This window comes from Dipodomys merriami, unplaced genomic scaffold (genome assembly GCF_024711535.1).
Source record: "Dipodomys merriami isolate MVZ:Mamm:240054 unplaced genomic scaffold, mDipMer1.0.p SCAF_31, whole genome shotgun sequence".
NCBI classification, from domain to species: Eukaryota; Metazoa; Chordata; class Mammalia; order Rodentia; family Heteromyidae; genus Dipodomys; species Dipodomys merriami.
Genome location: NW_027204604.1, coordinates 6,153,502 through 6,179,616, shown reverse-complemented (window position 1 = coordinate 6,179,616; position 26,115 = coordinate 6,153,502). Strand labels below are relative to the sequence as shown.

At 36.1% G+C, this 26,115-nt stretch overlaps 1 protein-coding gene across 7 annotated transcripts in view; it reads left to right on the top strand.

Moving 5' to 3' along the window:
* The window catches only part of Rcor3 (REST corepressor 3), a 52,273-nt gene that overhangs the window by 690 nt on the left and 25,468 nt on the right, over window positions 1–26,115 (top strand). For all 7 annotated transcript variants that reach the window (XR_011376320.1, XM_070041565.1, XM_070041564.1 and 4 more), the window contains exons 2-7: window positions 105–161; window positions 9,813–9,890; window positions 12,086–12,138; window positions 13,561–13,722; window positions 15,011–15,135; window positions 15,775–15,853. Coding sequence is in view for 6 of the 7 variants with exons in the window: in XM_070041565.1 (XP_069897666.1) it covers window positions 105–161; window positions 9,813–9,890; window positions 12,086–12,138; window positions 13,561–13,722; window positions 15,011–15,135; window positions 15,775–15,853 (554 nt within the window). In the remaining variant the exon portion in view is untranslated. The remainder of the gene's footprint in view (window positions 1–104; window positions 162–9,812; window positions 9,891–12,085; window positions 12,139–13,560; window positions 13,723–15,010; window positions 15,136–15,774; window positions 15,854–26,115) is intronic.

The window sequence follows — 26,115 nt, the reverse complement described above, 5'->3', positions numbered from 1 at the left end:
GTGTCTCTTCCTTTTCTGGAAACATTTTTTTTTCTATTTCCTCCTCTTCTCTTCTTCGCTCCTCTTATTGTTATTTTTATTTTATTTTTGGCATTGCTTTGCAGATGTTGGGATGAGAGTCGGAGCTGAATACCAAGCTCGGATCCCCGAATTTGATCCAGGTAGCTGTATTTGCTTAAGGAAAATCCCATCTCTCCTTTTCTGGGCTTGATTTCGGGGGTGAAGGTGGGGTGGGGGGGCGGGGGGGGGGGGAAACGCGGGTGTAGGGATCCAGAGGTGGGGGGACCTGGGAGGAGGATGCGGGCTGGGCAGGGCAGGGCAGGGCAGCATCGTCTGGGGCCGGGAGGCTGGCGGGCTTGGCCGGGCAGTGACATGGCAGAGGGCATGTGGGCAGATGTGTGCGTTTGCAAGGTTAACATGGTTCCTTTTGGAAGCCACTTGGCTGCTGCTGGTGCCATCATCGCCTTGCTGCCCCCGGATCCGGGGTCAGGATGAGTAGAAGCGGGCGGCTCTAGGTGGAGTGCGGGACTCCCAGGGCTGGGACGCAGCCAGCGGCTTGGGAAGCCGAGGGCTGGAGTGGAACGTGTGCGGGCTGGGGGGAGGGGGCGGGGGAGACATACTCCAGGCCCTGGGAGCCCACGGCCGCGCCCTGCAGGGTGGGCGGCCGACGCCCAGGTGGCTGTCACTCCAAGGCCAGCCCTGCCGACCCCCGCTCCCCTGCTCGGCAGGAATTGCCCCCTTTTCTTGGCTAGGCGGTGTGGCTTCTTTGGCCGGCTGTGGAATGTCTGCAGAGTGCTGGAGTCGAGAAGGAAAAGGGGTGGGGGCAAGAGGGAGATGCCAGTGGCACACCTCGCTCGCAAGCCAGCCCTGGGAAGACAGACCACAAGACGGTGGCTGCAGCTGCCAAGGAGACATTTTCTCCCCGGAGCAGCCAGGTTCCAGCGTCCTCTGCCAACCCAGCTTGCGGGCTCCCTGTCTACTTTTCTCCAAACAGGCTCCCTGGCGGTCATGGGATTTCAGCCTGCGCTGGGATTGGGCGAGAGTTCCGCATATGGAGGCGCCCTGCAGGACCCTCAGAACCGTGTGTGTGTGTGTGTGTGTGTGTGTGTGTGTGTGTGTGTGTGTGTGTGTGTGTGTGTGTCTGTGTGTGTCTGTGTGTGTCTGTGTGTCTGTGTGTGTCTGTCTGTGTCTGTGTGTGTCTGTGTCTGTGTTCGTGTGTTCTTCCGACCCAGACCCTCTTTAGTAGTGTGTGTGTGTTCTTGTGTTCTCCCGACCCAGACCCTCTTTAGTTTTGTGTGTGTGTGTGTGTTTGTGTGTGTGTGTGTGTGTGTGTGTGTCCTGCCACCCAGATCTTCTGTAATACAGGCTTTCTGAAAGCTTTAAAAACCCTTCCCCACTTTCTTATATTTGTCTGCGGTAGTAACATTTTGTCTTGAGTTCGATGTTAGATATTTAATGGGGCTTTTTTTCTTGAGTGAAGCAGCCTGTATAATTAATTATCAGAATATAGATGAATATTTGCCCCCCCTTCCCATTAGGACAATATAAGATGGTATTTACCAGCCATTTAAAGAGGTCTGGTAGTTCCTCCAGTCCCACCTAGGGAGGGTAAAATAATGAAGATTAAAAGGATTGTTAGGGCAGTCTCTCTTTCAGTAGGTTAAAACAGTGATACACAAGTGTCCACTAGGTTTGGATTACTTTCAGAATGGCACAACTATTAGTACATTTTATTCAGAGACTCAGCACATGTACTGGTTGGCTTAAGTGAAGCTAATTTTCCTTACTGTTGTGACTGGGAGGTGAATGGCACTTTTACATGGTTCTGCCTCAGGTTTAGCTTGACATTTAGAAAGAGCATACCTCAGCTTTAAGATAGATGGAACTTAATTCCCCTCTCAACTTTTATTTTTGTGCTGTGAGCAAGTCCTTAGTCTCCCCAAACCTCAATTTCCCTAGCCTTACAAACTATTTCATGGAAGTCTTGCCAGGATGAAATGACTGGGCATATGGCAGTTATTCAGTAAAGATTAAATTTCATATATATGAAATGATTCCCAGTGTATTTATACCTTTTTGACCTGGTGCTGTCATTGATACTCTGCTTTTTATATACTAATAAAGTTTTTTGTCCATGTTAGAACTGAGTAGCCAGATTTTTAAGTTAATAAACATACCTAGCTTTTTTCCTCATTAGGGTTATTTGTGTATTGGTTTCCTAGAAAAAAAACCGTGTACAAGTTGATGAGGTGACCTCCTAAGAGCCAGATTTCATGCTGGAACAACTTGCACATACTATAGCATCATGAAACAGTTTTTGTTGTTTAACAATAAAGTGAACCATGCAACAGGTTCAAGAATAAAGTATTTTCAGTTTATTCATCCTATAATTGATATTCTTTATTAGAATAAGGATAAACACATTTTAAAAATTCATTTAATTTATTTTTAACATCTTTAGTCCAAGAACAGTTAAAAACAGTTACTTTTTTTGTGTGCTAGTAATGGGACTTGAATTCAGGGCCTTGAACGATTGCTTGGATTTTAATTTTTTCTTGAAACTGGCTCTCTGCCACTTGAGCAATACCTCCACTTTGGGGTTTTTGCTGGTTAATTACAGATAAGAGTTGCCCAGATTTGTCTGCCTGAGTTGGCTTCAAGCCTGGATCCTCAGAGCTCAGCCTTCTGAGTAGCTAAGATTACAGGCTTCCGCCACCAGTGCCCAGCTAAGCTCTTTCCTTTTCATTTCATCTTTTATAAACTGCTCAATCCATTTTGAGAGACAATACTGAGCTTTTAACTCAAGACCTTGTGCTTGCTAGGCAGTTGACCTACCACTTGAGCCACATCCCCAGCCCTTTTTTGCTTATTACTTAGATAGGATCTTGAGTTGTTACTGAGGATGACCTGGAGCTAGGATTCTCCAAATGTCTGCCCTCCCATGCCAAGATTATGATGATAAGAATGTAGGATCAATTTTTGTAGGGAATATTTTTATTAGAAAGACAGTAGTGATGATAGAAATTGAGCATTCCAGAATGATGAGAAAAATTGAAGTTTATGTTAATTACTAAAGCTCAGAGAGTACCTTAAGGGTCATTTTTAGTAATGTCTTTATGTTTTACTAATGAATTTCTGACTACCTTTCGACTGCTTACTAATTCTTTTACTGAGTGGCTATGACTTCCTTTTACTTAGTGCCGTTCTTGAGGAATGGTTTTTGGATTATAGTCTTGGAGCCAATGTAGCATAGTCACCTTAGATGAAATATGTGACTTCTGGGGCTGGGAAGGTGGCTCAGTGGTAGAGCGCTTGCCTTGCATGCATGAGGCCCTGGGTTTGATTCCTCAGCACCACATAAGCAAAAAAAGAAAAAAGCCGGAAGTGGCACTGTGGCTCAAGTGGTAGAGTGCTAGCCTTGAGCTGAAGAGCTGAGGTATAGTGCCCAGGCCCAGAGTTCAGGCCCCACAACCGGGCCCCCAAAAAATAAAGAAAAGAAAAGAAATATGTGACTTTTCTATGCTTTACTTTTCTCATTCATTAAAAGGAAATGATACTAACTCTATCACAAGACTAAAACTAATGTATATGAAGCATTGGTTTTCAAAATATTTTGTTTATGTACCCATAAAAGAATTTTGAAGAAATAAAGTTAACATCTGTTATTCCATTCAGCTTAAATAGTTGAAGAATATAATCTCTGGTATATTAAAAAATAGTACTGTGAAGCAAAGGTGTTATTCTTGTTTAAAATACAGCCAATTAAATATAAATACTATGGTATAATAGTGCCTTTTATAAAATACATTAGTAGGCTCTTAAAATTATGCAAGTTTACACTCTTCCTTCTTGTCATTTCCATGCATTTGCCCCACATAATCTTTATCTTCCAAGTGATCTTACCTAACTTTTCTGCTTTTTTTTTTTTTGGTCTGGTCCTGGGGCTTGAACTCTGGGCCTGGGTGCTGTCCCTCAGCTCTTTAGCTCACTGCTAGAGCTATACCACTTGAGCCATAGTGCCACTTCTGGCTTTTTTTTTTTTTTCTGCTTATGTGGTGCTGAGGAATCGAATCCAGGGCCTCCTGCATGCTAGGCAAGCACTCTACCACTGAGCCACCTTCCCAGTCCTTCTGATACTTTGATATGTCCAACCTGTCTTGGTAATATATATTCTTTTGAGCATAAGATTCTAAATGTTAAATCTCTGTCCTGAATTCATGCATAATTGATTAAAATTGTAGTCATTAATAATGCTGTGAGTAAGGTTATAAAATTTTTAAATTTGAAATAAAGAAATATGCCCACTTTTAAAATTATTTAAAGAGAAAAGTATTTGTTAAAGACAAGTGACAGAAATAAAATGACCATACAACATACTAATTTTTTTTCCCCTTGAGTTGAGAACTTTTATCATGTCACTTAAAGAAAGCACTTTACAGCTCCCTTTTGGCATATTGAATTGTCAGTATCACTGCTCTTACACTCGAGCCATTGTTAAGTAATGGTTACCTGAACATGTACACTGCAATACCACTGCAGTTGATTTGATAACCAAGTTATAAATCTTACATTGTGAGTTTGTTGGACAAAAGATTCATCTCCCAGACAGGACAGAATGGGACTCTAGATAACATGATGTGACTCAGATTGATATGCAATTTCAACTTTAAGAATTCTAGGGTTTTCCACTTTACTATTTTATAACCACAGTTGACAATGGGAAGTGAAGCCTCAGATAGGGAGACACTCCTATGTAACTTATACTGCAGATGAGTTTTCAGGCAGATTGTCTTGGAAAAGAAAATAGCAAAATTGAACATCTAAAAATAGTCTTAAAACCTATTCCTGCTCCTATACCCCTAGAGAAGTCTTTGCTTACCACAATTTGAAGCCTATATATTTAGTATGAAAAGTCTAGTCTATAAGTAGTAGAATTAAAACAGGTTAAACATCTTTTCCCTTCTTCATTGAGTATATTTGTTTCATCTACTACATTGAAGCCCTTATTTTTAGTGTCACAGGAAATCTAAAAAGAAATTTTCTATTTCTATAGAAATCCTAGCTTTCTAAATTAATATGTTTATGTAGATGGATTTTTTTTTTGCAGTTCTGGTGTTTGAATGTAAGGCCTTGTACTTGCTAAACAAGCACTTTGCTGCTTAAACCTAATCAAGTTATATTTTTGTTTCATAGTAGTTGGTTGTGCCCAGAAATGTATAAATTTGTTTGATGAACTTTTGGTTAAGAGATCTAAATTATTTCAAAGAGATTAAACTTTTAAATGTTTTATATAAAAAATGAACAGTTTTATAACTGATATGCTACTATATAGTCTTAAAATTATGGTAACAATCTAAATTTTGTGTTCTTTTTTACTTGAAGATAATTCTGAAGCTTGGTTATTTGATTGGTGAGTCAGATTCTCAGTGATTTTTCTGAATATCAGACAGTATTGAAGTCTAATCTTGGATATTTTCAATAGATAACAATAACATTGGTTGTGTTCTTTAAGTATGTGTTTATTCTGACCTTTTATACTGCGAAGTGTGAAACACTGGATGCAGAACATCTTAAGGGCCCTGCATCAGTGGTTCCCACCTGTAATCCTAGCCACTCTGCAGACTTGAGTTCCAGAGGATTGAGTTTCAAAGCCAGCCTGGGCAGAAAAGTCCGGAAGATTCTATCTTCAAAATAACTAGTAAAAAGCTAGGCTACAAGTGTGGCTCAAGTTGTAGAGCCTGAACCAAGTGAACGAACAAGCTTGAGACCCTGAGTTCAAACCCTGCTACTGAAACAAAAAAGATGTTAAGGCATAGATGAACTGTTTTTAATAGTACAAGTCATAGTGCTTTCTCCTAATTGTTTATAGGAAAGGAAACAGACCTGAGTTATAAAATAGTTCTCAAAATGTGATTTTAGCTAGTCAGTCTCTTATTTAAAATAATTGGTAAAAGAGGACATTAGCCATCTGAGTTATAACCCAGTGGGATTTCATTCATTTAGTTAGTAGATTGATGAGGGATAGAAAAAAAAAGCCCTTCTAAACTGGGCACTGATGACTCACACATCTATAATCTTAACTACTCAGGAGACTGAGATGTGAGGATCACAGTTCAAAGCCAGCCCAGGGGCAGGAAAGTCTGAGAGACTTTTTATTTCCAATTAATCACCAGAATACCAGAAGTAGTTCTGTGACTCAAGGTAGAGCCCTACCTTTGAGCCAAAGAAGCTTAGGGACAACACCCAGGCCCCAAGTTCAGGCCCCACAACTGGCCCAAAAATAAAAAGCCCTTCTAGGACAGAGTAAGAAGGGAACTTAAAGAAAAAAAAAACAAGTAAACCTTCTATAACCATGTACTAGTAGTAATAACATCATATGTTCAGTGCTTATGATTCATACAATTTTTGAGTAAATTTGTAAAGTAGATATTTGTGTCTTCTAATTTTTAGAAATGAGGACTACTGAGACACAGACTTATTAAGTAGGTTTGTCCAGGGGGGCAAACTTTATGATGTGTGATTAAAATTCTAAGAATCTTGCTTTATAGTTTACACTTAACTATTATATTAAAATATCCCTCAGTTCCTAGAAGCATCATTCATCTCTTGGACCTAGGGTGACACGTGTATAATAGAAAATGTTAGCATTCAGAATTAGGAGGATTAGGGAAAGGACATTGTAAAATGCTGAAGTTAGGCATTATCTGCTATCACACAGCTTTGCATTCCACACTGTTTGCAACCTCCCATGTTAGAAGAGCTGTTAGTACCTACTAAAACTTAAGATACCAGTTTCAGAGATCAGCCCCTAATTAAAGTTTTGAAGGCAGGACATATGATACTTCAGTTCCAACTTCCTATAATCTAAGAATAAGGTGGAAAGAAATAGTTTATATTGTGCATGACATTAAGAGTTGAGACTTAATGGAAACCTTTATTGTATTTCATATTAAATTTAAATGTACTTATTGTCACAGTATATTGTACAGAATCAGTTTCATGTTAAAAGAAGTTTAGATTTTATTATGTTAGTTTCTAGTCAACTTTACATAATATTTCTAATTTCTGTGGAATGGGTTGGCTGTTTTACATTTATGTATTTTATTACATGTTTAAAATTATATATATAGGTTAATACGTATTTCTTTTATACATGGGTTTTTGGTTGGTTGACTAGTTGTGTTTTTGTTGTCATTTTGTTTGGTTGGGTTTTTTTTTTTGAGACAAAGTTGCTATGTAGCTCAGACTGGCCTTAAACTTGCCAGTGTCTAAGCTAGCTTTGAACTTGTGATCATCCTACCTTAGCCTAGTAAGTGCTGGCATTGCAAGTATGTGGCACCATCCCATGCTAATATTGAAGGTTTGTTTTGAGACAGTATCTTACTGTATAGTCCAAGGCTAACCTTTCACTTACTGATCCCCTTGCTTCTAACACCCAAGTGCTGGGATTACAAGCACGTATGACCATACCCTGCCAAATTAAAATTTTCAATGGATGTCTCAAAATCTATTTCCATTAGCTATAAATTTCAGTTAATGTATGTACTTATCATTTACATTTTTCAGATTCAGATTTCCTGTTTTTGCCTTAAAGATACAGCACAAATACAAAACATTTTGCTTTTAGATTTATTTTGTAATTACTGTTTTCTAATACTTAGATAACATTCTTTTTACTCTTTTCTCCATCCTTAGTTTTTTTTCTTACCATAAAATACAGATTTAAAATAATTTTATCTAATTTTTACTAATACAGTATGATTCTTTAAGTTTGTTGATTGAACATAGTGATATATGATGACTTTAAAAAATTAGCCAGGTGCTGGTAGCTCATGCCTTTAATCCTAGATACTCAAAAGGCTAAGATTTGAGGGTCAAGGTTTGAAGCCATCCCAAGCAGGAATGAGACTCTTTGTTGTTGGTGGTGGTGGTCATGGGGCTTGAACTCAGGGCCTGGGTGCTGTCCCTAAGCCTCTTTGTGCTTAAGGCTAGTGTTCTACCACTTGTGCCACAGTCCCACTTCCTGTGAGACTCATCTCCAATAAACTACTCAGAAAAAAACTGGAAGTGGCTCTGGCTCGAGTAGTAGAGAGCTAGCCTTTAGCAAAAAGCTCAGGGACAGAGCCCAGTGTTCAAGCTGGAGGACCAGCAGAACAAACAATAGCAACCAAAAAAACCAAATCCATCATTGAATGGCACTCAATTATTGCCTGATAACTTTGTATGAAGATTGTAGTAGGTTCCCTTATACCCCTGAATGTATGTTCTTTATTCCAAATGCCTTGTAAACTTATAAACAATCATAATTTAACCTCAGAATTAATACATTAAAGGAATAAGTTTTGGGTTCTGGCCATTAGTAGTAGCTATTGTTAACTTATAAAAGTAGGTTACAAATCAGGCACCAGTGGCTCACACCTATAATACTATTCAGGAGGCTGAGATCTGAGAATGACAATTCAAAGCCAGCCGAGTCAGGAAAAGCCAAGAGACTCTTATCTCCAATTAACTACAAAAAAAAAAAAAAAAAAAAAAAAAACCTGTGGTAGAGCACTAGCCTTGAGCAGAAAAGCTCAAGAACAGCAACCAAGCCCTGAGTTTAAACCCCAGGACTGCCACACACATAAAAAATGTTACTACATATTCATAAAAAAAAAAAAGTGTCATAAAAACTTGTGGGAGCATTGCTTAGTTTGTTGTTAGTGTTAATTAACTTATGGCCAACAATTAGGTAGAAACAAGAAAAAGACTACCAAGTACTAAAATTAAATACCTACAAATATATAATTGTACCTGGGTAGCTGTGTCAGGCTTTCTTTTCATACAGAGTTGAGTTTTTCTGACATTCTAGATTTTAACATACTAGAAATACGTTAGGAAATGATAGAATACTTCTAGACTGAGAATTACATGTCTAGACTCAAGTGTACCTTCCGATTAAAATTAAATGGCATTATTTTTGCCTTTAACCTATACAGAGTGAATATTTGTGTAAACAGGAAATGTAATAAAATTAAGCTTAAAAAAACAGACCTATTGAGTAATAAAATTTTAAATGAAAGCAAACACTAGTACTCTAAAATTACAGCATTCTAGACCCATTTAGATATGAGGTAAACTGAGGTATCTCGAATGCCTGTGGCATTCTCTAGTTTAAAAAGCATGTTTAATCTTGTTCCCTAAGTAATATTAAAGACACTTAGGTCAAATTTATTACCCTGTCAAGAAGTAGAAATACGTAATTTACTTCAGAAACATTTAAAGTGGCCAACCATCAGCATTTGCAAATTTTCTTTTTTCTTTTTTTATGTCTGTGTGTGTTTATGTATGTATGCATGTATGTGTGTATATATGTATGTATGTATGTATGTACTAGGGTTTGAGGTCAGGGCCTTGTACTTGCTGACATGATCCATGCCCCCATCCCTTTCTGTGTTAGGTTTTCAGATTGTCTTGCTTTTTGCCCAGGACTATCCTTGAGGTCTTCCTGCTAGCAGCCTGCCAAGTAGCTGTGTTCCACTGTACCTGGCTTGTTTGTTCAGATAAAGTCACACTAATTTTTGCTTGAGCTGACCTGGAACCATACACCTCGTGATCTCCATCTCCTGAGTAGCTGGGATTACAAGCATGAACCCCTGCACCTGGCCTTAATTCTTATAAATAAGATATTATCATTACTGTGAATGTTTTTCTTCTCTTTGTTTTTCTGTCCTTTGTCTTTGCAGGTATTTTACTAAAATAAAATTTACCTTATACTTCCTTGAATGTGAATAAAACCCATCATACTCAAAGTAATTTATTTTTTTCCCCAGGTGCAACAAAGTATACAGATAAAGACAATGGAGGGATGCTTGTATGGTCTCCCTATCACACTGTCCCAGATGCCAAATGTAAGTTTTCTAAGATTGAATATTAGGTCAACAGAGATTTATCAGCAAGTTCCATATATTTGTTTGTGAATCTTTTAGAGGCTCATAAAGTTTTTAATCCTTTTTAATAGAGGTTATTATGTCAGAATGTTTTTCCTTTTGAAAGATAGTGGGTTGATCATTCCAATTTGTTTCTGGCACATGAAGAATGAAAAACAAGTAGGATCTGATGGCATTGCTGCTTAAGTCCTCAAGCAGGGGAGGGAGTTACTATGTAGACATCTACACAGGCTTTTCCTCAGTCTATGAAGCTGTAAAAGAATACCTTCAAACTTCAAAGAGCCCACTATCATTACCATTTTAAAGAGGCAAGGGGAAAGAACTGACTTCAGCAGCCATCAGGTCAACTTTGTGCTCTCCATTTCTGGACGGAGACCTCCTGGATCATTGATCATGCACTTCTTGAATCATGGTGTGGCTTTAGACTTCAGTGTGATGTAGCGGACCTGATCCTTTGCGGCACATCAGATATAGGAAACGTGCAGGTAACAGCACTAAGATTCCACCCCTCCATTCAGTTGTCATTAAATTTATTAAATAACAATAGCAACAACACTGAGCAGCTATTCTAGTGGATATAAAATAAGCTTGTTTTTTAAATATATTTACTAACATCTTAAAGATGTCTCATTATGGCTTATTTTCAGGAAAATTAACAATGTCCTATATATCATGTGCATAGTAAATTTAATCATGTTTAGTAATAAAATAGAGAACTAAAATTTAAAACTGCATTCCTGATAGGAAACATGAAATAGTTGGGCTTGGAACTGTATACTGAAAATCTGAAAAGATACTGTTGATTTTCAGTCTATATTACCTCCAAATATTTCGTTCACAAACTGACCTTGTTTTATTCAATGGTGCATTTCTTAGCAAAATCAAAAACAAAATCTGGAAAGTTAGTATTTCCATGTGGAATGTTCACTGAAGGACTAGGGTAATGATTTTCAACCCTGATTGTTCATTGGAATCAATTGTATTGCCTTAAGAAGCACTAATGTATAGTCTATCTCAAACTAATTAAATCTATATTTTCAATGGTGAAGCCTAAGCATCTTATTTTTTAAGGCTCTCTCACTGATTCTAACACATAGCCAAAGTTGAGAACCTTTGGTCAATTGGTATTGTTTAGTTTTCTATCTACACAACTATAAGATACTATTGCTAAACTTGGTATATATTGAGCCCTATCATGTATTTAAGTGATACAGATTCTAAGTAAAATGTAGTATTTGGACTTTCTGTACCGAAAGCTTAAACTAGAATAGATAAAATAGAATTTATTTTTTAAAAGTTGCTATTTTTAGCAGTAGTTGTTGTAATAACACATTCATTTATTAAATTGTACTGACCAATAATAGTAGTCAATACTGACAAGTACTTAAAATGCCTAGTGCTGCCTTGAGTACTTTTGTATATTAATTCCCTTAATCATACAAGGAAGATACTGTTGTTTTATCACAGGGAGGAAACTAGATATAAAATTTTATATTACTCAACCAAATCAGAAAATTAGCAACAAACAGAAAATCCAGTCCTAGTAGATTGTAGCTAGACCAACTTTTAAGAGTGAAAAAGGGTTTTAAAACATGAGTCGGTTCAAAAAAAGACTAATGGAAAATAAATCATTTTAGCTGGGCACTAATGGCTTATACTTGTAATCCTAGCTACTCAGGAGACAGATCTGAGAATCCAAGTTTGAAGCTAGCTTAAGCAGGATAGTCCATGAGACTCTTAAATTAACCACCAAAAAACCTGTAGCAGACCTTAGGGTTAATGCCCAGGCTCTGAGTTCAAGCCCTAGCCCTAGCACCCAAAAAAAAAAAAAAAAAATTAGTATTTTACACTGTAATTTTGTGTAATCAGTTTGGTCTTTTTCAGTATACAAAACTAATTACAGCAACATCAAATTTAGTAAATACATCATACATGATCTTAGAGATTTAAATAAAATTAGAGATACTAAATAAAATTTCAAATTATGTGAGCTTCTAGTCCTATTTATATCATTCTCTTTTTGTGAATGGAAGATAATTTGGCTGTTGTTTTATCCCTGGAATAAGAAATTATGTAATCTTGCCATTTTAAAAGAAAAAGCAGTCCTGGGCAAATGATTTAAAGAAAATAATTATCTACCTTTTTTTTCATTGCAGTGGATGAATATATTGCAATTGCAAAGGAGAAACATGGCTACAATGTCGAACAGGTATGTAGACAATCTTTTTTTTTTGCGATGCAGTCTCATTCTATTGCCCAGGGAGCCTCAAACTCCTGGTTTCAAGTAATCTTGCTTAAATCTTCCAAATTACTAGCACTAGAGATATGTACCCTGCTTTTGAAGTAGAGATTCTTACATAATTTCAACTAAGTATTATTTCAACTTTATCATAACTAATAGTAAAACAGTTAGATTTACTATCAGTGAAATTTTTTAAAAAAGATAAAGTTTCTATAAACTTGTTATCAAGTGACTTTATACTTAGTAACTTGACAAACTTCATGAAATTACATATTATTTTATCTAAACACAAGTTATTTGTGGATTTCAAAGCCTTTGATTTGTCTATCTTGTTCTTAAACCTTGTTTTTCTGTTTAGTGTATATTTGGAAAAATTATTCTTTCAAAACTTTTTTTTTGGCGGGGGGGGGTCCGGTCATGGGGCCTGAAGTCTGGGCCTGGGCACTGTCCCTCAGCTCTTCAGCTCAAGGCTAGCGCTCTACCACTTGAGCCACAGCGCCACTTCTTTTTGCTTATGTGGTGCTGAGGAATCGAACTCAGGGCCTCCTGCATGCAAGGCAAGCGCTCTACCACTGAGCCACCTTCCCAGCCCCTCAAAACATTTTTGTTTGTGTTCATTTTCATGTTTATGTAAAGGTCTGTTACCAAAGTACAGAAAATCACTAGTATTTTAATATGCTGTATCCCTTTTGAAGAATGAAAGTGTATCCTTAAATGATACTTAATAACCTATAATGATAAATTCCTATTATAATAGAGAGGGAAATATGGAATTTTTGTAAATAGGATGCTTCAGGCTTTTTTGTAACATGGCAATTGAGTCATTGAAGTTATTTATATGCCTTCTGGTAATTCTATATACAATAGGTTAAAAAAAGATCTTTAAAAATATATGTGATAAAATATTAAATTTTAAGAATTGCAGCTTATAATACATTTCTAAAAAGTTAAAACTTACATAATTTCCTTCTGTGTCTCAACTGAGCATTTCTGGTGTTGAGTTATAATTGATAGTTTTATTTAAGTATGGGTTTCATTCACATACTGATGTACTGGATATTTTCCTGTTAACATTTCCCCTACACATTGAAAAATAGTAGATATAGGTAAAAGTGTAACCCTAGAAACCTACTTTAGAAATTAAAGTCACTTTTCAGCTCAGTTTTTCCTCAGCACATATGGGATGTATATACATTTTCTGTTCTGAAGCCTTGATTTAAATAAAAAAGGTCTGCTATTTGGACATTCCTGATTAAAAGCCCTAAACTGTCCATGTATCTTGAGTTGAAGTCATAGGCTTAAATTTTTAACTGAATTTACATTTAACTTTCTTAAGTATGATGGAACATAAATCGATTGAAACGAAAGGGGAATGATTTCTCTTCAAAGGCACTTGGCATGTTGTTCTGGCATAAGCATAACATTGAGAAGTCACTTGCTGATCTCCCTAATTTCACTCCCTTTCCGGATGAGTGGACGGTGGAAGATAAAGTCCTATTTGAACAAGCCTTTAGTTTTCATGGGAAGAGCTTTCACAGGATTCAGCAAATGGTATGGTAATTTTGGTCTTATTGTGATTTCATTCCTGAATGATATCTTATTGAATATTTCCTAATTATTAAATACAAAAAACTGGTTTTACCCTTTATTTTAAAAAAGCTTTTTGAGTACTTCAAAGTATATTTGCATATGGTTGTATTGTATACAGTTTTTGGTGCATGATAGTCATGTGCTACTTCATTTCTTAGTTTATTTTGACTTACATATGTAATAGTTTTGTTATTCCAGGGTTATCATATTTTCAACTTTATTTTTGAATGTCACTTTTTTGATAGTAGAATTTTATTTCCTACTTTAAGTCCACTTTTTAAAATCATGTTTATTTTAGAAAGCCCATTAAAAATGGTTGTATTAATTTCAGTAATGCTGTCTTTTTTTGTGGGTGAGGGTGATTAGAATCACTGCTTTACATTTCTAATTCTTAAAATTTTAGTACAGTGTCAAAATGATACAAATCTGAGAAGTTAATGCATTTTAATCAAAAGTGAAAATTAGATGTTTACAAATACATCTAGGTTTCTTCCATAATTGAAGAGAATATTTTGGGTAGGGAATTTGCCAATAAGATCATTAATCACTTTATTCAAAGACTTTAGTTAAACTCTTATTTACATTATTTACCATTTTTAAGACCTGAATATGTCCAAATATTTAAAAAAAATACTGTAAGAATGGAAAGTACTTCTTAAACATTATGCTCTGTGAAAGAGGCCAGATTCAAAAGGCCATATATTATATGATTACATTTACATGAAATATGTAGGTAAATCCTCACAGACCAGAAGTCAATTAGTGTTTACCAGGGAAGGGGGAAGGAAAGAACAGGGAATGACCTCTAATGGGTGTAGAATTTCTCTTTGAGGTTATAAAAATGTTATAGAATTAGAGTTCACAGTACAACTTAGCAACGATAGTAAAAATCCTAAATTATAACTTAATATGGTGAATTTGATTATAGCTTAAAAATTCCAACTTATATTAGAGGCAGTAATTGAGTAGCCTTTTAAGGAAAATGCATATTTACATGGTTAGAAACTTGTTAGGCCATTCAAAGTTAGTTCATGACATCATCCTTTTCCTCAGAGCAAACAGTAATATTAATTCAAATGTGCCAGTGACATTGGGGTATTGGAGTACAGCACCTTTTTAGCTCATAATTTATAAGGTAGCCCTAAAGTATTTTTCATTTTTGTCTTTATTATCAAAGAATATCAATTATATATCTTGTTAATCAGTTTATGAATAAAACTTGCTAATATTAACAGGATTTCTTTTTAAGCTTCCAGATAAGACAATTGCAAGCCTTGTAAAATATTACTATTCTTGGAAAAAAACTCGCTCTAGGACAAGTTTAATGGATCGACAGGCTCGTAAACTAGCCAATAGACATAATCAGGGTGACAGGTAGGTTGGATGCCTTAATTTAGTTACATTGTTAGGGACTTCGCATTGAATTGCTAATATTCCATAAAGAAAAAAAATTATTCCAGTACTTTAAGTACTTCTACTGTCACAGGCTGAGCCAAGTGGTTAGAAGTCTTAGTAGTGAGAATTCTCCTTCATCTCTAGACTATAATCATAAATGCTTTTTTACTGTTGGTATATTCAGTGAATATATTTAGTATTGGAGAAATATTTCTGTGGAACCAAAGTTCCCATTATTGTAATTGTCTTTCTGGTGGTATGAACTCAGTTTGTTTCTTGGCTTTTGTCTGTCTGTATACTCCAACTGGAGAACTAAAATTAGTATTATATCAAATTGTATATGTTCTCTTTCTCATAATACGTGTCTTTCTAAATCTCTTTTCCATTGATTAGCTTTATTTTTTAGCTAGAAATGTTTGCTAAAATGACTCTTTACGTCACAAAGAATAAATGTTTCAAACAGTGTAAAATATAATTTGCAAATTCATCATCACAATGAAAGTTCCTGTTCTGTTAAAGAATATTTAGTAAAATTAGAAGGTACATGACAGTTTGGTAAGAGAACAGGGATAAAATAAAATGAAAGAGAATTAAGTATTATTTCTTTGTTTCTTTCAGTGATGATGATATGGAAGAAACACATCCAATGGATGGAAATGATAGTGATTATGATCCTAAAAAAGAAGCCAAGAAAGAGGTAATGATCATTAGGAGTTTTTGTCATTGTTCTACAAAACTATCCAAAAAAAAATGCATAGTAGTTCATATTAAGTAGTGTGTGTGTGTGTGTGTGTGTGTGTGTGTGTGTGTGTGTGTGTGTGTGTGTGTGTGTGTGTGTGTGTGTGTGTGTGTGTGTGTGTGTGTGTGTGTGTGTGTGTGTGTGTGTGTGTGTGTGTGTGTGTGTGTGTGTGTGTGTGTGTGTGTGTGTGTGTCAGTCCTTAGGGCCTAGGTGCTGTCCCTAAGTTTTTCTCAAGGCTAGAGCTCTACCACTTAAGCCACAGCTGCACTTGTGACTTTTTAATAGTTAATTGGAGATTAAAGTCTTTCAGACTTTCCTACCTGGGCTGGCTTCAAAGTATGGTCCTCTTAGCAGGCTCCTGAGTAGCTAGTATTACAGGCATGAACCACCAGTTCCCAGCTGAAAAACTTCTTCATATAATGATTTTAGGAAGTAGTAAATTTCAATGCCAATTAGAGGGTTAAAAGAATTCAGTAATACATAGAACTTTCAGTTAGCCACTGTTCTTAAGTATTAGGAATTAGGAAAGACTTGCCATAATTCCTAATTTAATTCATGGAAAAGAAATAAAACTACTCTTACATAATATTATATGTAAAATTAAAGTTTCTGGTTTTGTTACCCAGTATTTTTAGTGTCACAGGAAATCTAAAAAGAAATTTTCTATTTCTATAGAAACATTGTGCTCTATATTATAGCAAATTCATTAGTAAACTCATGTAGTAAAGTCATTAAGGAAAGGCAAAATTAATTCACATGATGTTTAATAAGACAAGGAATTACATAGTTATAAAAAAGTGTGATCAAAATGCTTATGAAGAACAGGCAATTTGGGAACAGTAAGGATGGTATTGAAATTAAGACAGTAGATCTAAGTTTGTTTAGTAAATGTGTGACCTCATCCCATTTAATGATGACTTGTCAGTCCCCCTTCCCCCCCCCCGCCCCCCCATGGTCCTGGGGCTTGAACTCAAGGCCTGGGCACTGCCTCTGAGCTTTTTCTCTCAAGCTTAGCATTCTACTACTTGAGCCATAGCTCTACTTCCAGCTTTTTTAGGGCTTAATTGGAGATAACAGTCTCTTGGACTTTCCTCCCCAAGCTGGCTGGCTCCAAACCATACTCCTCAGATCTCAGCATCCTGAGTAGCTAAGATTACAGGGATTAGCCATCAGCACCTGGCTAAGTTAAGATTTAGTATTTTTTGATGATACAGGAGATTGAACTAGGCAGGTTGTCTACCACTTGAGCAACTTCCTCTTATACTCAGTTTCATGTCCCATTTTGGCCCTATCATTACTTTAAACTCTTCTATTAATGAATTTTAAAAATCCTACTCTATCTACCTGAAGTTGATATTTTCCTAATTTCCTTTCTACTGATACGTAGTCTCAAATTCCTTGGTATTTTCTTCATCTGCCTCCCTGCCCCCAACTTCACCTTTCTTTTCCATTTCCCTTACTCTTCTTCTGTATCTTTTATAGCCTTATATATAAACCCAAAATGTTGTATTAGTTGCATTCTTTTATTGGGGGGCATTGTAAGAGAAAAATGACACAATTATGTAAATTGGTGCTACTACATATATAAACTAGCTTCCCATCTCAGGATAGTTCTTAGTGCCTCTTACCTCTAACTCTTGATTTGTTTTTCTTGGTAATATAAAAAGATATGATTCTTTTCAAGTATATAGGACACAGTAAATCTTTAATACAAGTTTTTTTTTTAATCTAAGCAACTATCCTTTATCTCTATAGCAACTATGTAACAGTTTCCCCATTGAATCTGCCTTAGTTAGCCTTTTTCTGTCTCACCCTTTCACTGAAACTGCCAGCAGATAGACCAGTGACCTAACTGTCACATCCAATGACTGATTGATTACCTATTGTATTCTACTTGTGCTTATATTATTCCCTTCTTGGAAATCTTTTATTTTTAGCCAGGTATGGTGCCACAAACCTGTCATGCTATCACTGGGGAAGATCATGAGGTTGAAGCTTTGAGCTACATAGCAAGACCTTGTCTCAAAAAAATAGATAAGGAAATAATCTTTTACTTTGAACCATCTTCTGTTGATTCCTGTCTATACTATTGTGCCTTCGTTTTAGTGACATCTATTTTCTTTCCACTTACTTTATTCAGTTTGTCATTACTACTTTTGTTCCTCTCAAATAATTGTAATTTTTTTCCGTTCTCTCTGTTCTTTTTTGACTACCCTATTTTCAGCTATTTTCTGTCTTGTTGCTATCTCCCCAGATTTTGCACCCCTCCCTTTCATTCCACTGATCTTGTTTGCAATGAAATCTTTTCATCTGCTTGGAATCCTTCTGTGGTTTTGTCTGCAGGAGGACTAGACAAACTAACCTATTATGCATTTCCTATCCCATCACACATATTTTATATTTTACTTCCCAGGCTCATGTTATTTTGATTCCTTTTGCTGGAATTTCTTCCCAAATCTGCATAGAAAATTCATCATAAATATATAAGATGTAGACTTTTTTAAAAAAAAATCTATTTGTGCCTTAGTTTTACAGGCATCCTTTTTTTTCTTAAGTCTGTATTGTGTTATTAATTATTCTAAGCAGTTTACTCATAGTCCTCTCCCACACACATACCTGCTTTTTCCTGGAAAGCAAGCTCTCTAAGAGCTGTTTTACTTATCTTTTTATTTCTAGAGTCTGATAAATAGTAAACATTCAGTAAAATTATTATAATGAATAAGAATACATTTTATAAAACTTTGATTATTATACAAGTATAGCGTTGAGCAATATGGTTTCACATATTTTTCCTACAAAAAATATGAGAGAGAATACTATTTTTCCCAACTATGAAGATTATATATCTTTATTTGACCTTGTATTTGCCTGTTTTCTCATCCTGTTAGTAAATACAAGATGAGTGTAAATTAAAAAATACTGAAAAGATATTGTGAGGTTTGAAAGGCTAGCACTTCATAGCCAGCAGCTTCACTCATTTCTGTGTACTTTCACAACTGATAGAAACATTAGGCAAGGAAAAATACAAAATTATGGCCTTTAATGCAGATCTTTATGTCTGCTGTTACGTGTTGTTAACATCATTTAGAAACTTTTTAGCTTTGAAACATTATGAACTACATATATTATGCATATGTACAGTTTTAAAGAATTATAATAAAACAAATATTAGAATGTCCATTACTGAGCTTAAGAAACAAATTATTTTGACAATGTATTGTCATAGCTATAGTATGGTATCCTATTGTGTATGTGTGTGTGTATGTGTGTGTACATATATATGTATATATATATATATAAATATTACAAATTCCTACTCTTGCTCACCTTTCTGGACATTATTTCTAATCCCTTATTATTGTGAGCAGTGCTTATAGGAACATATCGTCTATGCACATGTGTGATGGATCCTTTGAGATGATAGTTCTCAGCAAGGTTAATATTGACCCCATAAAGGGATTTAGAAATTCTGAAGATGGTTTTTGCTATTTTACTGATTATGGGATACTGTCAGCTTATACCATCAGAGTGTAAAGTGAGATTTAGAACCCTGGGATTATTTCAACTGAAATTACCCTCTTTCAGTGTTCACTTATTATTAACTTCGCTAGATTGTGATAGATCATTTTCTATATTTGATACGCTTCTGTTAGATTATGAAAATACTGTCTACTTCCTTGCCAGTCTGATAAAATTAGACTTTTTAAAAGGTTATAGATAAAGAGATGTCATTTTACTCTCACTTCCATTCATCAGGTTACTAATGAGGCAACACATTTTTCATCTGTTTATTAACTATTTTGTCTTTTTTTAAGTGCATGTTTATGGGTTTTTTTTTTTTTTGGTCCAGTCGTGGGGCCTGAACTCTGGGCCTGGGCGCTGTCCCTCAGCTCTTCAGCTCAAGGCTAGCGCTCTACCACTTGAGCCAGAGCGCCACTTCCGGCTTTTTTCTTTTTTTGCTTATGTGGTGCTGAGGAATCGAACCCAGGGCCTTGAGCATGCAAGGCAAGCGCTCTACCACTGAGCCACCTTCCCAGCCCTATGGTTTTTTTTTAAAACCGCTGTTGAATGTCATTTTCATAAAGATAAAAACTATTGAAAAGATTTTTTTTGTACTGGTTTCTTTTTGTATCCTGGCTATCTTTTTTTTTTTTTTTTTTTAAATTGTATTTTATTTTATTTGAGAACATACTGTACAGAGGGGCTACAATTACATGGGCAGGATAATGCATACATTTCTTACCAAGCATTGCAGCCTCCTCCTTTGTTTACCCTTCACTTCCCTTCCCCGCCTCCCCCCTCCCCCCACCCAATTTTACCCCCCTCCATCCCCCCAATTATACCCCCCTCCCCCCCCACACCAAAATTGTAAAGCTGGTTTTGACATGACATTTTGTACTTCTCATTGTTGCAACAGGTCCACCTGAATCCTTAAACGACTTGTTTGTCCCCATCTCCTCCACATGTTATACTGACATCAAATATAGTGAAAGCGGGGGTTACACTGTGGGGGAGGGACATACAAAGCAACAAAGAAATAATCTTATAAATGCATTAGAAACACATGCATGAAAGAAACGAAAACATTAAAATACATATTTAAGGGTTCATTTTCCTAACATCACATTATCTGGCCTTTTCTGCTTGACTCATACCTATACTAGATATTGCAAATAAGGGAAACCATGGGACCTATGCTTCTTTGGGCCTGGCTTACTTCACTTAATATAATTTTTTCCAAACCTTTCCATTTCCTAACAAATGGGGAAATGTCATTCTTTCTGATGGAGGCATAGAATTCCATTGTGTATATATACCACATTTTCTTGATCCATTCATCTACTGAGGGGCATCTGGGTTGGTTCCATATCTTAGCTATGGTAAATAATGCTGCAATAAACATAGTTGTGCTGGTAGCTTTAGTGTGGTCTTGTTTGTAAACATTTGGGTAAATGCCCAAAAGTGGGATTGCTGGATCATAGGGGAGATCTATGTGAAGTCTTTTGAGGAACCTCCATACTGCTTTCCAAAGTGGTTGAACAAGTTTACATTCCCACCAACAATGAAGTAAGGTTCCTTTCTGTCCACATCCCCTCCAGCATCTGTTGTTGTTAGAGTTCTTGATTTTTGCTGTTCTAACTGGAGTGAGGTGATATCTCAATGTTGTTTTGATTTGCATTTCTTTTATGGCTAGGGATGTTGAACATTTCTTCATGTGTCTATTGGCCATCCTTCTTTCTTCTTCAGAGAAGCTTCTCTTTAAGTCTTTCGCCCACTTATTTATTGGGCAGTTGTTTCTTTGAGGATTTGTTGTTGGGGGGTTTAATTTTTTGAGTTCCAAGTATATTTTAGATATGAGACCCTTGTCCGTTGTATGGCTAGTAAAGATCTTCTCCCAATCGGTGGGCTTTCTATTGATCTTGCCAGCTATGTCATTTGCCCTGCAGAAGCTCTGCAATCTTATGCAATCCCATTTGTCCAACCTTTCTTTGATTTGTTGTGCTTCCGGGTCTCTATTCAGAAAATTTCGGCCTGAGCCAAGGAGACCTAGGGTTTCTCCTATTCCATCCTGTAATGTTTTCAGAGTGTCTGCTTTGAGTTCAAGGTCTTTGATCCATTTGGAGTTGATTCTGGTGCAGGGTGATATATAAGGATCTAGCTTTAGTTTTCTACATGTAGTTAACCAATTTTGCCAGCACCATTTACTGAAGAGGCTGTCTTTCTTCCATTCTATTGTTTTAGCTTCCTTATCGAAGATTAGATGGCTATAGGTCTGTAGGTTCATTTCTGGGTTTTCAATTCTATTCCATTGGTCCTGAGGTCTGTTCTTATGCCAATACCAAGCTGTTTTGATTACTATGGCTTTATAGTAGAGTTTGAAATTTGGTATTGATATTCCTCCAGCAGTGTTCTTTCCGTTGAGGAGCGTTTTTGCTATTCGGGGTCTTTTATTGTTCCATATGAATTTTTGGATTGCCTCCTCTATTTCCTTGAAGAATGAGGGTGGAATTTTGATAGGTATCGCGTTGAATTTGTAGATAGCCTTGGGAAGTATTGCCATTTTCACGATGTTGATCTTGCCAATCCAGGAGCATGGGAGGTTTTGCCATTTTTTAAGTTCTGTGTTGATTTCCTTTTTCAAGATTTTAAAGTTTTCATCATAGAGGTCCTTCACTTCTTTGGTTAAGTTAATTCCTAGGTATTTTATTTTTTGTGGGGCTATTACAAATGGAGTTGCTTTCCTAATTTCAGCCACACTTTTCTCATTGTTGGCATATAGAAAAGTCATTGATTTTGGGGGGTTAATTTTATAACCTGCTACTTTGTATCCTGGCTATCTTTGATTAAATGTACTGATAAGATCTTTCAGCAGTTTATGATTTATCTATTTACTTCTACAGGCCAGTAGTTATTTCATCAAAAGCATGTACATCTTCAGAATTCCATATTATTTTGTATTTTCTTAAAATTTTAAGAGGTTATTGGTGTCGTAGTAAATAAGTTTGCATGGGCTTTATGTAGAAATTCACTTTATTGTTTTCTAATATGGAAGTGGTTCTCATCTCTTTCAACTGGTCTGCAAGGGCTGGGAAGGTGGCTCAGTGGTAGAGTGCTTGCCTTGCATGCCTGAGGCCCTGGGTTCGATTTCTCAGCACTATATAAGCAGAAAAAGCTGGAAGTTGCACTGTGGCTCAAGTGGTAGAGAGCTAGCCTTGAGCTGAAGAGCTGAGGGATAGCGCCCAGGCTCTGAGTTCAAGCCCCATGACCAACAAAAAAAGAACAAAAAATTATCAACTGGTCTGCAATACCAGATCTATCATATATAGACTTCTGTATATACATGACTCTACTCTCTTGTCAATTAGTCTTAGTCCCACATCATCTCAGTTACTACAGCTATCTTGTAAGTCTTGATAGCTGTCAGAGCAAGTTCCACAACTTAGTAGGTTTTTTAACGAGTATATATACCTTAGCTATTCTTGAACCTTTGCTTTTTAAACTCATTACAGTCCTACAAAAATCCTGCTTGGAGTTCCATTGACTGTGTTTAAAAAGGGGATAAATGAAACCTTTGTATAATTTGTTTGTAGATGATTTTTAATACCTTTGTAAATATTAATACCTAAAAATAAAAACAATTTTGTTCTTTTCATATTTATCCTTTATTTTCTTCCCTATTGAAACAGAATTGCCAGTATAATATTGAGTAGAAGTTATAATAGCAATATTTTTCTTACTTGCTTTTGATTCATTCACTGTGGTAGTTGATTCTAGCTGTCATCTGGAACAGTTCCATATAGTTCTACTGGTTCATGGCTTGTGAATAATCTGGTTCTTTGACAGAATATCTAGCTTCCTTCCAAGCAGTCAATCCTCCAATAACAAGGTATATACCCAGCTATTTCTGGCTCAACCTTGGGAATTATTCAGTGCTGTTTCTACTGCATGTAGATGAGTCCCTAAAGTTTGCCCAGAATCAAGAAGAGAGGAAATAGACATTTGAATCTCAAGAGTAGGAACATTAAGAAGCTAAAGCCTCCAAACCTAAAATGTGGAATTTATAAGATTTTATGTGTCCATTAATTTAAGCTTGTCTGTTTTGTAATTAAAATCTATAACTATTTGGCTACTTACTAGTTTTGTTCTTTTAGTCTGTTTATCTTATCAGTTACTTTATTCAACCAGTTGTTGAAAAACATACTTTTAATACTTTAAAACAATTGTTATTAGGAATGTACAAATCTAGAAACCTTTACTCTATATGATAACCCTTTCATCAGTTGTCAGTTTTTCTTATTTTGTCTAAAATGGCATAGCTCCATCATCTTATCTTTAATTATTTACCTGGTAAATATTTTATATATTAGCTTGCTTAAAATTTCTACATTTCTGTGTCATCACATTGTAAGTATGTGTATATGGAGCATATAGCTCAGATTTTATTTTACCTGAAGAATTGAACACATGTAATATTGATCTTTGTCAGTGATGTGATTGTATTTTTGTTATTTACATTTTCTTTCTATTTGACTTTTTCTCATGCTCTAGCTTTCCCTTCATGGCTTGTTGTTGAGAGATTAGGAATTTATCTCTTATTCCATTATTTTACTTTCTACTGATTTGTGATACTCTTGTATTTCTGTTCTGATTTGTGTAGTCGGGAGAAACTATCCTATTTAATTTACAGTATAATATTAGGATCAGTCATTTTTTTAATTGGGAGAGAGGCTAGTATTGGGGCCTCAGGGCCTCACTTGCTCAGCTAGCTTGCTCATGGTTGGTGTTCTACCATTTGAGCCATACTTTAAGTCCATCTTTTTTACTGGCTAATTGTAAATAAAGTCTTACAGACTTTTTCTGCCCCGACTGGCTTTAGCTGGCTCCTAAATAACTAGATTTGCAGGTATGAGCCATCAGCACCTAGCAGCAATAACTTTCTGATTACTTTAGAGCCCTTAGAATGCTTTGACTCTACTATTCTCCTGATTTGCATAGTATTTTGACCACAGTAACATCCTGGGTTTTTTTTAATCTTTCTTTTATTTTTTTTTTATTGTGAAAATACTGTACAGAGGAGGAGTTACAATTACATGGGCAATATAATGAGTACATTTCTTATCAAGCATTGTAGCCTCCTCCTTTGTTTCCCCTTTTCCCCTTACCCTCCCCCAAGTCTCCCCCCCCTGCACGAAAGTTGTAAAGTTCGTTTTTGACATAACAGCTTGTACATCTCATTGTTGCAATGGGTACACCTGTATCGTATTTAAACAATTGGTTTTTCCCCTTCCCCTCCACAAATTATACCAACATCAAATACAGTGAAAGCAGGGGTTATACTGTGGGGGAGGAACATACAATTTTTTTAATCTTTCCAGTTAACATATAGCCAATGTTTATTAGGATTTATAGCATTCTTTATTGACCATATCTTTTCTTTGAAAATATTTGCCTGTTTTCTGAAAGACATCCTTTAGCAGTTCATTTAGTCAAGAATCTGTTGGTCATAAACACATTTATGAAGTATGATTTTAAAATATAATCTATAGGGCATTTGCATTTGTCTATAGGTACTTCCAACCTGAGATAGTTTAAACAAATTTTGGTTTGAGGCTTTTTGGCCAGAGAGATGATATAAATTTAGGCCTTTAACTTGCCTGAAGTCAATCTAGTTGTTAGGGATTCTCAAGAGAGATTTTCGAATTTTTCTGTTTTTTCCACCAAGCCAAGAGTGAAAGAGGCATGAATCTCTCATCCTTTCCATCTGCTGAGCTAGGATACTTTTTGTCTACTTCACGCAATGATGAAGTTTCTCTTCCAGCATTCGGGCTTTGTCTATTTGTCTATTTTCCAATTATCCATTGAAGCCTGCCTGTAGCTTTTTAGACAAATGCTAGCTCCTGAATACTTGCTTATTCCTTTTGGTTACTGCTTTCCCATCATTTCTGGCCTCCGAGGAATTTCCTTACTTCCCTGCCAGCTCAAACAAATTTTAAGAGTTTTTTGGGTTTTTTGTTTTTTTGGTCTGGTCGTGTGGCCTGAACTCTGGGCCTGGGCACTGTCCCTCAGCTCTTCAGCTCAAGGCTAGTGCTCTACCACTGGAGCCACAGCACCACTTCCAGCATTTTCTGTTTATGTGGTACTGAGGAATCAAACCCATGACTTCAGGTGCCTCATGCAAGGCAAGCACTCTACCACTGAGCCACCTTCCCAGTCCCAAATTTTAAGAGTTTTAAGAATACAGAATCCAGCACCTTTCAGGGTGCTAACACTAAGAGGGGTATTGTATTTGGGGTATTGAATTTTAAGTAATAAAATAAATTATGCTCTATTAGAAAATTGTTTCATAATTTTACTCAGTTATTAAAGAATTGCATTATTAAATCTGTTCAGTGATAAACTTCTACCTAATAGATGAAAAAGGTTTTAATAAATTCTTCTCTCAGAAGCAAAGAATACTATTGCAAGTAATAATGCTATACTACTTAATATTTCATGGTCATTATTCTTAGAATCTTCAGTGAGGCATAAATTGATATTTTATTCATGAATTTGGAATTTAGAAATAGTATCAGTTGACTTCTGTACATTTTTTTCTTTTGTTTTAGTCTTGTATCTTTTTCTTGTGATTCTGGGAGTGTAAACTCAGGACCCACTTGCTCAGCTTAATTTATCAGCTGACACTCTACTGCTTAAACCACATGTCTAACCCTGCTTTTTGT